The sequence below is a fragment of the Triticum aestivum genome, chromosome 4B, assembly GCF_018294505.1.
Source record: "Triticum aestivum cultivar Chinese Spring chromosome 4B, IWGSC CS RefSeq v2.1, whole genome shotgun sequence".
Lineage (NCBI taxonomy): Eukaryota > Viridiplantae > Streptophyta > Magnoliopsida > Poales > Poaceae > Triticum > Triticum aestivum.
Window position 1 is genome coordinate 638,964,848 of NC_057804.1, and position 13,805 is coordinate 638,978,652.

At 47.1% G+C, this 13,805-nt stretch overlaps 1 protein-coding gene across 1 annotated transcript; it reads right to left on the bottom strand.

Annotated features, from left to right (window-relative positions):
* Window positions 1-6,968: 6,968 nt before the first annotated feature.
* LOC123093764 (protein FIZZY-RELATED 2) lies at window positions 6,969-10,838 on the bottom strand (the record flags this gene model as incomplete). The annotated part of the gene is given in 10 exon segments (XM_044515814.1): window positions 6,969-7,534; window positions 7,630-7,698; window positions 7,831-7,893; window positions 7,978-8,079; window positions 8,635-8,829; window positions 8,935-8,997; window positions 9,258-9,437; window positions 9,946-10,050; window positions 10,144-10,266; window positions 10,449-10,838. Coding segments are annotated over 10 exon segments (1,350 nt in total), but the record flags the coding sequence as incomplete, so codon positions are not given.
* Window positions 10,839-13,805: the final 2,967 nt, after the last annotated feature.

Below are 13,805 nucleotides of genomic sequence, written 5' to 3' on the forward strand. Positions count from 1 at the left end.
ATGGTGTTTAGTTATCGCGGTGCATATGTTTTCATGCTATTTACACATGAAAATACCAGAGGAGGGAGGTATAGTACCGTGTTATGTACACAGAAGATACCGGAGTATCTTAAAAAAAATCTTCCCTATGGCCAAAGTTACCATGGTGTTTCTATCTCAGTTATCAGATGTGCGCTGTGTATATTACCATCTGTTTACACATAAATTATCTGGTTTCTTTTCACATTTTTCTTCCCCAATGGTTAAAGTTACCATGATGTTTGTATCTAAATTATCAGGTCTATGGCGTAAATGTTATCGTGCTATTTACAGAAATTACCGGGGGCCGGGGTTCAACAAATTTCTTCCCAATGATCAAAGTTACCATGATGCTTTCACCAAAGTTATCACGCCTTCAATGCTTATGACCATGCTACTTACACATAATGTACCGCGTGGTATACAAAAGTTATCATGTTGGTGGTGCGTCATTTATCGTGGTGGTGATGGAGAATTTACCACGGGAAAAGTTTATGTGCCAGGTTTGATAGGTGAAACAAAAGCTTTTCAGTGCTAAAATATGAAGGCAAAACATGTCAAAAACAATATTTTCCTTAGCTTGCTCAACAATGAGTGTCATAGGCGAGATGGTTAGCTTCCTTCGTTGATTACTTGTAGACCAGAGATCAAATCCCAATTCAAGCATTATTTTTGCCCAAAAATCTGGAAGGCGTGTGGGGCCGTAACTGGTGATTGAAAGGAAGGAAATCAGGAGGGCGAGAAAGGAAGGAGATCGCGGGCGTGCGGGAAAGGAAGGAGATCGCGTGGCGTGCGGGAAAGGAAAGAGGAGATCACGAGGACATGCGGAAAAGGAAGGAGATCCGGGAGGGCGATGCGTGTGGCAGTTTTGCAATCTGCCACACGGTTGCCACTTACATATTTCGTATATATAATGAAGGCTCACCACGACGAGAGAGGAGAGTTACAAGAAAGAGGAATCGAACAAAAAAAAATCATCGTACATTTGAACACGTGATTGATAAGACCAATGTACCAGTTCTTCGATTATGTGTCCAAGGGAAAGAGACCATATGAAAACTAATACTACCTCTCTCTCAGTTTACAGGGCGTGCGCGTACCCCCAGGTCGTGAATTTGACTAACCTAATACAAGTCATATATTACAAAAAATATACCAATATAAACTTCAGATGTTCTATTTTCCAAAGGTATAATTTTTTTGTTATATAGTTTATATTAGGATGATAAAATTGGCAACCTAGGTATACGCGTAGGACTTGTAAACTGAGATGGAGGGAGTAGATTGAGTCGAGCCATTAACGCAACTTGCATTGGTTGTTGGTTGAGTGACAACGCGGTGCGTGCTTTATGGCATACAATTTTAGTTGCCCGAGACGTTTTGAAAGATTTGAGTTTATGGCAACAAATGAGGCCCCGAGGTGTCAAGTCAATACTTGGTGTAATACTAGTATTTTCTCGGCCACAGTTAGTCATAACGATTCTTTTGTGATCATGGTGTGTAGTGGCGAAACCACGGTATGGCTGTGTAGTCAACTGACTATACAACTTTTGATCATAACCTTTTACATATACAAGTAAAATTCCATGGATAAATTTAGTAACACTGCAAGACTTAGAGAAGAGTTACAGTTACCATCGCGGGTTTATAGTTCCGGCCACTGACAGTGCAGTTTGTCTTGGTGCAACTAAATAAAGTATGTTTCCTTTCGAATATATATGGCTCGTGCGATGAGCCTCGTGGAGAAGATTTTGTGGATTGGTTTGAGTCATTGGACATTGAAATTGAGGCATTTGGGTATTTATATATGTGGTATTTTAGTTTTCTGCTCTTAGTGGAAAACATAATCTTCCTAGAGGAAGTGTTGATGACATTATCAAGTTTAATGGAATCATCAACTCAAAAAAATTTAATGAAATCATTAGTGACTTGGCTTTGTTCAAAATTATGAACAAGGGTCCTAGACTTAATAATCTTAGCCGAAGAGTCCTAGACTTGAAGAACTATATGATCCTTTTTCTACGGATAGATGATGTTATCAAAATTATTCTGGGAGATAGGGCACTAGGACCTGATGAATTAACTGGAAAACACTATATTATTATTTCGGTTGTTTTGATGATCTTTCAAAATGATGCAAATAACTAAATTTGAAAATCATGTAGTTTTTGAACCTATGCAAACTTTGAAACACTATATGTTACTCCCATTGTCTCGAAATACAAGGCGTTTTTTGACACGTCTTACATTTTGAGACAGAGGGAGTATTATATATGTGTCCATGAGCAGGTATATAATTATGCAAATGTTTTTTTTTTCTTCGACTAAGAGTGGTCTTAATCATATTTAATAAATTGCTTAACTATCGGTGTTATTTGGTCCCCTCGGCCTACTGATGAATGGTACTACTGCAAACTGAATGGTGTCTCAATGTTACACCTAATAATAATAAGTCTCTGAACCAAGTGTGTCACCAGTGTTAGTACTAGTAGTACGTAACAAGGAGAATACTCACCGGTATATAAAGTGCGGCGCATATCTCGAAGCCGTGGAGGAACAGGATGCGGTATACCACCAGGGGAGCTTGGCGCCATGCTCAACGTTGTGTGGCTCCTTTTTTCTGCTCCGGTGATAAACCCCCAATGAGAAGCTTTCTTTGTAAGCACAAGCTAATTGTTCCAACTCTCAAGTCTCAACTGCTAATTGGCAGCGCACAATTCCAGTGGGAGCAGATGCAGAGGAGCTAGCCTTGCTGCTGATGGACTGCATGGGAAGGAACATCGTGGCCTCAAACTGTTGAATTAGAAGGGAGGAAAAGCGGCGCGCCGGCTGCCCTACAACTACTACTCCTACAAGTGTACTCGGACAGACGAAACCGCTCCCTGCAGAGCTGTACTACTGTGCGTGATTCGACGCTACCACTGTTTTTCAGGCAGCGTGGTGTGCTGGTACCGTAGTAGTCCTGCCGTCCTACGTGACGGTGTGACAGGAGGAGCCGCCGATCGGACGCCTCGACGTCCTCCGTGTCCCAACGAAATCCTCGACGTCGAGGGAGTTGAGTGCTCCGTCGGTGCCACGCGCTCGCCGGCCCCGGCTGGACCCTCGCCGTCTTCCTTCAAACCCCCAAACTTTGCTAACCGGACACTCACTGCAGCTCCATCCATCCATCCAGCTCTTATCCATTACTGTCCCAAAGAGTTGGAGGCCAAAAGTCCCCCCCGGTAATTAATCAGCAGATTTTGGACGTGGGCATACGTATTTGTTCTACGCAACTGTTGCGTACAGTAGGAGATCGGTCCTCCTCCTACAAATATGTGACGATGACGATGCTTATAGGCGCAGTACAACTGTTCCAATCCATGGCCGTCCCTGTCGACCGAGCAATCGACTCATTCCCGCGCGAAAGGCGCGTACCGTATGCACACACGCGGGGCCGTACGTACACGTACGAGAGCCTTGCCAGCCAGCTGATTGCAGAGCAGTCAGCCATACCAATCATATACTCCTACTCATCACCTCGCTATACGTACGTGTCGATAATTGTGGCCTTGCTAATCATCACCCATGGACGGAACCCTGCTCCGAATCCGTGACCGCAGGCCGCAGATTGGTGCCGGGCTCCGGCCGGTCGGCAATCTCCGTGGACGATCGACCAGCGGTTGGCAATCATCAGCTTCTTTTGTGTGCTCTGGGTTCTGAACCTGAACCTGCTTTTTTTAAATGACTTGAAGTACCACAAAGCACTCGTTTGTGAGAACTGAGAACGGTTACTGCTTGCATGATTTCAGCAATCATACCTGGCTGTTAGCTAGACTGATCGACACGGCAGTCTTTCTATCTGTCCAGCTTTCTACAGAAAAGAAAAAATGTGTTCAGTTCTTCATAATAGATGAGCAAACCACACATATATCAACTTGTCAATTGCATTGTGTAGGAGTATATCAAATTGAATTGTCTAACAGCTAGGCAGCGCAAGTTCTATGCATCAATACGTTGTGTTAAAGAATATAGTTGAGAGACTGACCGAAAAGGTCGCTCCATCTGTGTTGCTTTCTGCAGTGACTTTCAGACACCACCTACAGAAAATGTTTCTGGCTGAAGACGTGTTTTGCTTGCTTAGTAGATGAGCAAAGCAGATCACATACGTACTTGCCAATTGCATTGTATATCATCAACAGCTAGGCAGAGAAAGTTCCATGGATGAATACGTTACGTTAAAGAACAGCTGAGAGGTGCGGCACCTGACCAAAACCCTCACACCGGACGCTAACTGAAGCCGCGCAAATGCCACCACCGCAGGCAGACTCATATATAAATGGCGACACGAGTGGACCGATCTGGTCCGGCCGCCACATCGAATTAGTTAGTGTAGACGCGAACGCCATATTTTGAGAAGCATCAGAAAAGGTGGTAGCTAGACTTTGGAGTTTGGAACAATGGCATTACATTTCGGGTTGCATTTGCACGGCTAGGAAATCGAAAAGGAGCATCATCATATGCACATCATCACACCACACGCTTCTTTTCAAGTGCGGCGGCGTAGCACGTAGGTAGGATGGTAGGACGACCTGATCATGAAGCTTTAGGAAAAGCAGCAGAATGCTTCTGCTGCTTCAAAGTGAAAGCCCAAAGAGAAAATGGAGAGGGACGCGGCGTATTCCGACCTCCATCTCCATTTGGTAGGGCAACTGTGGTTGCTTGCTAGTAGCTCATGATCTGGTGCTACCTAGCTAGATTGATGTGGTACTGCAGGGTTACTTGCAGGTTCCTTGACCGAAATGATCAGATGATCATAGCACGGTAGGAAAGTGTGCTTGCTTGCTTTGACGAACTGCGCCATATACGTTGTCTCGAGTTGACAAATTGCACCATGTCGTGTGCAGTGTGGACTCTAGTATATTGTAGTACAAACTTCATGTGAAAGATTGCGGCGTGCTTCACACGTAGGCGTGAAAGATTCCTCGGTTGGCATTGTGTTGCAAGTATGTGTCGACGACGATGAGCAGCAGAAAATGGCGTAGGAGGAAAATGAGTCCTCGGTTGTTGTGTGTGTGAGAGAGAGGGAGAGGCATTGGTGCCAAATTGCGTAGAAGAAGAGGAAGGAGAAGAAGGGTGCCAAATTGCCAATCCCCATCGCGTGGTTGGTCCACCTACACCCATTATCCACCCACGTTTCGCTGTAGCCGTGGGCTTCAACGTTACTCTGCACACATAAGAAGCAGGCAGGCCTCGACGCTGGCCGCGGCCCATCACGGCGGTGCAGAGAGAGGAGCAACTGCAGATTATCCACCCTTTTCTTCCTGTCATCTTGTGATTGTCCTGCCGCCGTTCATGATGTTGCAGCTTGCTTTGGTTAGTTGTTCGGTGATATGACGTACCATTCGCGCCAATTGTTGCTTGTGTCTCACTGGTATACAAAAGCAGTCTTGGCACTGCATGAGTTTCTTGGTATGCAACTGTTCATCGAAAACCATGTTTCATGGAGATTGAAGGTACTGCTACAGTTAGTTTGTTTTCAAGTGCCACATATGTTTGATTTGATGAAGGGTCACCACGAAAAGATGGTAGGAGAGTTAAAAGGAAGAGAGGAAAGGAACAGAGTTTCCATCACACATTTGGTTGGACAACCAGTTCGACTCTCAGTCCAAGGGAAAGAGAAGGTATTTTCTTCCCCGAACGACGCGGGAGAGCTGCATCGCATCAAATACCCCTCCGTCCGGAAATACTTGTCATTGAAATGAATGTATCTAGATGTATTTTAATTCTAGATACATCCATTTTCATCCATTTATGTGACAAGTATTTCCGGACGGAGGGAGTAGATTAGATAGAGAGAAGAGCACAACACCAAAGATGTCATCGCCGGTGCAACGCCAAAAAGGACCATATGTAAAATACCACATTGAGTCGAGCCATTAACGCGGCTTGCTTTGGTTGTTGGTTGATTGACAAGACAACACGGCTCGTGCTGGTACATGAGTTGCTTCCGTCCTAATCGTGTAAGAAAGAAAGCTAGCAGTCTTGCTGCGTCCCATGAGTGTCTTGCTGACGGGACGACACCATGGTTTCTGTTTTGCAGTTGTTCGTTGAAAACCATGTTTCATGATGGAGTCACGGCGGGTTCAATCAGTAAGCATATTTCAATCGACGAGGTCACATACATAGCCACATACATACTTGATGAATGGTCGCTAGGACAAGAGAGAAGTGTCCCTGTGGGACATGGAGTTTCTTAGCCCGGGCTCAAATGATCCTAGATGAACAGTAAAATCATTAACAACTTTAAAAATTCAAAAACAATTGTGGCAAACATTAAGAAATGCTTCAAGTGCTTGCAAAGTTTCATCACAGAATCACATTTGTGGAAGTCAGGGCAAGAAAAACAAAATCGACGCTTCAAAGATGATACTTTCGAAAGCATTTTCAAGCCCTGATTTTATTACTTTTTTTGCCACGACTTCCACGAATCATGATTCCTTAATGTTTTTCTCTTTTTTTTCGGTTTTGTTGTTCATGCCAGTAGCATTTGAGCTCGAGCTCAGAGTAGGACTTTCGGCCCCTGTGCTACTTCTCCAGTGATCCAATCATGCACCATCTTCCTTTACAATGGCCATGGAGCATCACTGTTAGCTGTGCACTGTGCTGATGTGCTCCAACTTGCGACTAGACCAGGTGGAGAACCTCAGAAAAGAGACAGATAGATAGGTACTGGTGTTGACGGGCAGCGGAGGGGACCTTAGCTGCTGCTAACCGGATAACCCCATCTTTCATTTGCCTCTTCAAGAGGGCGAGATGCTGTCACGCACTGTCCGATCGCGACGTCCAACCAAAACCAATCACCCTCACATTCACGGACACAACAGTGACTGCCACCACTAGGAGGTACCTGAAAAAAATCCGCTGATCAACATGCGGATTTTCACCCAGAATGGTAATTTTGACTCACTGAATCCCATCAGAGGACATGGCCAGATTCTGAATTCCTCCACAGGCTTGAATATCACCAGTCAAGTACAGAAACGACACGCCAAAATATTTCTCATCAGTAACCAGTTCCTAAAACAAGAAGAATTTGCGGCCAAAGAACACAACGAATGAAATCAAAAGGGCTTCATGAGTAAGTCAATGCGAAGGAACACTTTGCTTCGCAGGGCAGTTCCAATGGGGAACATAAACGGGAGGAGGGAGTGTGGCTGCCCATGCTTCTCTCGCATGAACATCTCCCGCCTTCGCTCCTACAACAATAGACATGCGCCGCTTCCGGCGCGGGGGCAGGGGATCGGATCCGCGCAAGCCAGCCAGTCAATCGTCCCCTGCCGTGCAATCTCTAAAATGGTGCTGGCTTCGGCGGCAGATGGACCGGAGGAGGTCGTGTGGGAACTGAATGGTGCTGATCACCATCAATACTTGCCGCAATAACCTTACAAGCTCGACGAAATGACTACATTTCGTCGACTCACCGGATGTAGCTCCTAACGAATGATGTCGCTCCAATGCTACTTAGGCTGTCGGAGCTCTGTATAACAGGAAAAGGAAGACGGTTAGACGGATGCCGCCTGAAGTGGAATTTGTTTAGACAGGAAAACCATACTTTCAAGATTAAGATGGTACCTGGGACTTGGGAGACGGAAACACGTTCCAGAACCGGAGCGTCTCGTCACCAGCACCAGTAACAATTGTCTGTTGATGTCGATGTTGATAAGAAAAAAAAACAGTGAGAACAAAGTACACTGGACACCTCAAACAGAAGAAGAAAACTAAAAAAAATGTCAGGTCAATAGTAATATAGGGATCAAAGAGAGAGTATTTCACCTGTCCATCAGGGGAGATGGCTAAATATAATACTCTGAATGTATGTCCTGTCAATGTGGCAAGCTACAAATAGAGAGAATGGACACAATTAACAACAATGACAGGCAGTATGGTATAATTGAGCTACACGATAAGCTTGTGGCATACCTTTGACATTGTCGGATACCGCCACACTATTATCTGATTCTGGGAGTATCCATGGGTGCTAACAAGCTCATTCACATTCTTTGACCACACAAGATTACACACCTGTTAAGACATTTAGCATCATCAGTACATGTAAAGATCAGCATGTTTAACTCTATCCCTTCCACAATTCTACATAAGCAATCCCGTGCCTTCAGAACACATGATATCTGTGCAGGTCTCCAACATGAACAACTAAAAGAATCAATTTTGTCTACAGCTACAAAAACATAGCAAGTAAAATGTCCATAGACTGTTTCCAAAAGGAATCCATGATGCCATTTTGATATAAATTTGGTGCTTTCTAGAAGGATGGAACTACAAGGACTTCGGTTGCATTATATTAGAGCTGTATAGGTGATCCAAAACTTCAGTTTTTGTACAACAGAGCTCAGCCAGTCTAGATCTTTTCTAGTTTTTGCAGGAAAACTAGTTGAATTGGTATGGCTGAAGTATTCAGTCAGTAATGGTGCTAAAAGGTTCCAAGAGTTATCTGGCTTAAGGGTAGATATGATTATACTTAAAATTTGGAAGTGCAAATAAGATATCAATTTAATTCAAAAACACAAACAAGGGCTGCATGTAGCTGATAGATAAACTAGATAGCTAGATTATTACCTGACTCCCTGTATCCATGGAACTCAAGTGTGTATTTGTGGTCGTATTCCAAAACCTTATGCATCTATCTGCAGTTCCACCACCAGATGCAAGAAGGCCATGTAGATGAGGTGACCAGGCAATAGCTTTCACAGCTGCTGTGTGCTCAGTATACTTAAGCACTGGCTGTACTGAATGTTGATTCCAAACAAAAAGCTAGTAAAAGAAAGAAAAAAATAGCATGAGCAAAAGAAGACAAGATCTTGAATACCATGTGCCATACACTTTACTGTGATGGAAACTTATGGATATGAATCTTACTTTGTTGTCGTTTCCACCAGATGCAAGCTGGCGGTTATCATAAGACCACTTGAGCCCACAAACCTGAGAAGTTCAGAAATTTGTAAGTAAATTATAAATTATTTGGAATTGCAAAATGGAGGACCAATATGGTGATCCAAACATTGGACAGACCGGTAAAAGATTGTAATGATGTACTCCCTCCGTAAAGAAATATGAGCGTTTAGATCACTAAAGTATAAGAGCGTTTAGATCACTACTTTAGTGATCTAAACGCTCTTATATTTCTTTACGGAGGGAGTACATAACACGCCATATTATATGAATAGTCAGGGGAATATTACCTCAGATTTATGCCCGGTGAGTTTGCTAACATAGTCCTCCGGAGCACGGAGATCATGATGAAGGATGTTCTTATCGCGACTGCCAGAAGAAAGCAATGAAGAGTTCCATGCAAGAGCACCTACTCGCATGCGATGGCTTTCCATGGTTCTCATTCTCTTACAGCGTGTTGCATCCCATATCTAAATAAGATAATCAGAAATTCAGAATTTAGACACCCCTGGAATGTCAAATTGTTATACCAATACCAAACATCAACAGGATTACTAAGTTTTACCAACCGAAATATGGGCTAATTTACACATTGATAAAGATGATGTTTACATTATATCAGGTTATCTACAAAACTTTATCGTTTCCCCAATCCATTGGTGGTATGTGCGCAGCACTGACTTGACGTATTGGTCGTGACTTTTTCTAGCAGAAATTGGTATAACCAAGAAGAAATATTATCATCAACTAAGTAAACCCTGATGAAAGTACCCTGCTGGTGAGCTGTAGTAGTATTGCAAATTTCTGAAACTCTCACAATCTTACTTTGATGTCGTTTCCACAATGCAAGGCTTACTACTGTGTTATTTTGTGTTTGAATTGAAGCTTTCGGCAAAAATGAATTGAAGTATCATCCTAAACTTTAACAGATCCTGAACATGTCATTTGATCAATTTCAGATGGGAGCAAGATGAAAACCTGGACGGTGCCTTGGTTAGTCCCTACAGCCAGGTGGGTGCCACGCTGCGCCCAACTGACGGAACAAACGGTGTCGTCCGCCCCCAAATCGCAGAGCTTGGTGACCTGCGCAGCGATAAACTTGTTTATTATGATCTCTCTCCCTTCAATTCTCAGAAAAGAAATCGTGCGAGGATGACATTGGTTGCGCGCACACACCTTGCTGCTGCATGCATTCCACAGGTAGACGCAATTCCCCAATCCGACCGAGAGGACATTGTGCGAAGACCAATCCACGAGGTTGAGGTAGAAGTCGTCCTGCAATGCGGGCGCATCCAGCACCTGGCAGAAGCAGCAGGCAGGAGAATCACATTCCCGTGAGATTCTCTCTTTGTTAGTTAGGCGTGAAAATTATGAGGAAAAATCGAATCTTTGGCGACCAGAGAGGGAGATAAAGAGGAATTCCCCACACCAAGAAAGCAAATCAAGAAGTGAAATCGGAAGCAAGCAAGGGACCAACCAACCTTGTAGGGCGACCTGGGGATCTTCCTGGGGCCGGAGCCCTTGGGGGTGAAGATGCCGGGGAAGAGCAGGTCCTGGTCGTCCCCGCCGGCGAAGAGCGCGCGCTTGGCGTTGCGCGGCACCTCGGCCTTGAACCGGAATATGTTGCCGCCGGCGGGGGACCCGACGGGGGAGGCCGCGGAGGAGGAGGAGGAGGCCCCGGCGGAGGAGGCGAGGCGGTCGGGCGCGTCGGGCCCGAAGAGCGCCGCGCGGAGGAGCGCGCAGTAGGGCGACGGGGGCGCGGCCGCGGCGGCAGATCCGGAGGAGGAGGGGGCGGGGGCGAGGTCGAAGAGCGCGAGGTTGGATCCGGTGCGGCTGGGGATGAAGCGGTCGCTGTAGACGGTGCGGGAGGCGGGCGTGGGCGGCGCCGAGGAGGCGGACGACGACGCCGGCCCGCGCGGCGGGGCGCCCTCGGAGGACGACATCCAGGAGGGCGCCGTTCCGGAGCCGTGGCGCGAGGCGGGCGTGCTCGACGGCGTCGGCGGCTTCGAGTTGGCGTCCGCCGGCGACGGCGGCTGCCCCTGCCCCTGCTGGTGGTGGTCCATGGCGAGGCGAATTGGGGATCGGGGGGAGGGGGATGGGGTGGGGGGTGGGGGGGTGATGGGTTCTCGCGCCGCTTGCTGTTGATGGCGTCGTTCCTCTCGCTCGCGCGCTTTCTCTCTCCTCTCTCACGCTCACGGGGTGCTATTTTTGGGCTGGTTTATTTATTTATTTATTATTACTCTGGCTTGGCTGGCGTTGTTTACTCGGTTTCGTACTGGCACCGTCGCTGCGCCGTGGGCCACCCGGGAAAATTTTGTTCTCTAGCAGATATCACAACCGTTTTTGTTCTCTTCTCTCTTACTAAAAAAAAACAATTTGTTGTTGTAGTGGCGACTTTTTAAGGCGGAAACTGACACGGCCCGGCCCGGTCCGGGGTTCCTCCAAGTGGCGCAAATACGACGCCTTGTTCGGGTCGAAAAAGGGCAGACCGAACGGACGCTCTTTGTCTCCAACGAGTAGGTTGATCGTATCTGAACGAGTGGAGGTCATATGTACAGCTTTTGCTTTTCCTGCGCATGCTCATATCGCAAGACCCAAATCTTGTTCGCTTTCCTCCGCGTTTTGTACGTTTGGGTCGGCAAAATGGACAGCGGACAATGGACACGTCCGGACAGGGCCTCTGAACTCAATGGTGCTGCTTTGTTTGGTGAGATGCCCGCCCCGGCGTTTCGCTAAACACGAAGTGGGGGCGGCACGGCCAAGGCAGAGCGCGGTGAGCCGAGCGATAGCGTCTTGGGGTCGAGCGGCGAGGGTGGGCGTGGCCTTCTTCCTTGGCGAGCACGGCATCTGTTGCAGGCGCCTCCGACCTGGCAGGGGCCGGCAGCCCACCTCTGGCAGCTACCACCATACGTCGACCTCATCGACGACGACGACGGCGCCGAGTATGACGGCGGCTACTGAAGAGTACTACGGCCTCACCGGCGGCGGGACTATCTAGTTTTATTTATGTCTTTTAAGTTTTCGTTAATTGTAAAATATGTTAAACTTGATTTTTGTGGACGTCAATGTTGATATTGCTATTTTTAAATTCTTTGCAATGTTTATTTGGGTTTGTTTTTGGGTAAGATTTTTTTTTTTTTGCGGAAGATTTGAAGTCCAAAAGATGGACAATTTGATATGCGGCGGACGCCTGGCCGCACGACCGCAAGCATACAAGAGCGTCCTTTTCCAATTTCAAACGGATGAAATCCAGACAAAACTACCGTCTGTTTGAGGCGGTGCGTTATAGCTGGCCTTATTATTCTGAACGAGTGGAGGTTGTACAGAGCATATACAAGATCTGGACGTGTGGAGGCTAGTACGAGTACGTACAGAGTTGAACGATGATGGTGCTACCAGACGAACGATGATGTCCGGCGCTCCACTCACTCCCATGTTGGGGCAGCACGGCAGGCAGGCTGGTGGTGCGTAGCGTGTCGATGGGACTAGGACGGGCAGGCGATCCGTCCGTCCGATCTGGATCCGTTCCAAAATTAGCTCCTCATCATTCACCCATTTGGTCCATCGTGCGGTTCGCAGAGAGAGGGTTAATTGCTCGTGCCACCGTGGCCAGCGTAAAAAGAGGGAGGGAGGGAGTGATGGATCCGGCTTGATTTTTAAGGGGTGGAGCCGGACCTTATTTTCTTCCAATCAAATCAAGCCACGTACGCGGGAGCACAGATGAGAGCACGGGGAGGGAGCAGGCAAGTCTCGTCCGGAAGAGATCTGCATCTGGCTTCCTCCACACGGTTTCCTTGTTCGCTTTCAGCGGTGCAGGGTGGATCCCGACGCTCTATTGTTAGTTGATACTAATAATCCAAGGCACGGAATAGTAAAATCATTCCATCCCGTATGTGATGAATGAGCTGTTTTTTACACCCTCATAATTACTCTTGATGTGTACAAAATTTGGGTCTGAAGCTCTTGCTTGGGGAGCAAGCGCACCTCGTGTCGTGCAGCAGGAACTTGGGCAAGCTCAGGTTCAGGTTCAGGTGAACCGCATGACCGGACTAGAGCGTCAGCATTCGGCGTACAGGGGCACTTTTTACCTTGTTGGGAACGGGGGTGAAGCCCAGATAGGTTGGGTTCGGAAACATTGGGATCACATCACACACGGGCCGGTGCAGTGCGTGTGCCGTAGAATCAGATGAAAGTAGGCCTTGAATTGGCGTTGGCCGGGGCCCGAGACGTGATGAGTCCGCGCTGGATTATTATTGATTGGTGGGGATCCGGACCCATTCAAGGCGAATGCGGTGGCCACGTCGTCCTTCCTTCACCAGGCAGGCAGCGCGCTCCCATGCATGGATTGATCTTTACGTCGGTGGTAATTTTAGGCACGAGGCATGAGCGGAAACACTGCGCGCTGTTCACCCATGTTGAGACCAATGAACGAAACCTTGCCCGTAAGTACTCGTTACCGCATTATATTGTTATTAGTCGATCGATGCTTGCATATATACCTCATCGACGACCAAGGAGACCCGTATCTATCTATCTATCTTATCTGTCGATCCATCGATCTGGACATCTGGTGGCCGTGAGCCCACGTCCGCCGTGCATGTGCCTTGTCCGGCCGATCAGGGGATGTTGGCTCCCGTCTCGTCCCATCCCATGCATGTTCGGACGCGTGCTGCGGCGCGATGTTCGGGGGGACGATCCGATTCTTCTTCTCGCGATCTTTTCTTTTGTTGTTGGTGGCGATGATCAACGCTTCTTGTCCCGATCTAGATCGGCCGGAAACAGCTGCCGTGGAGATGGAGATGGATCGAATCATCGATCATGAGTGGAATCGCGTGGAA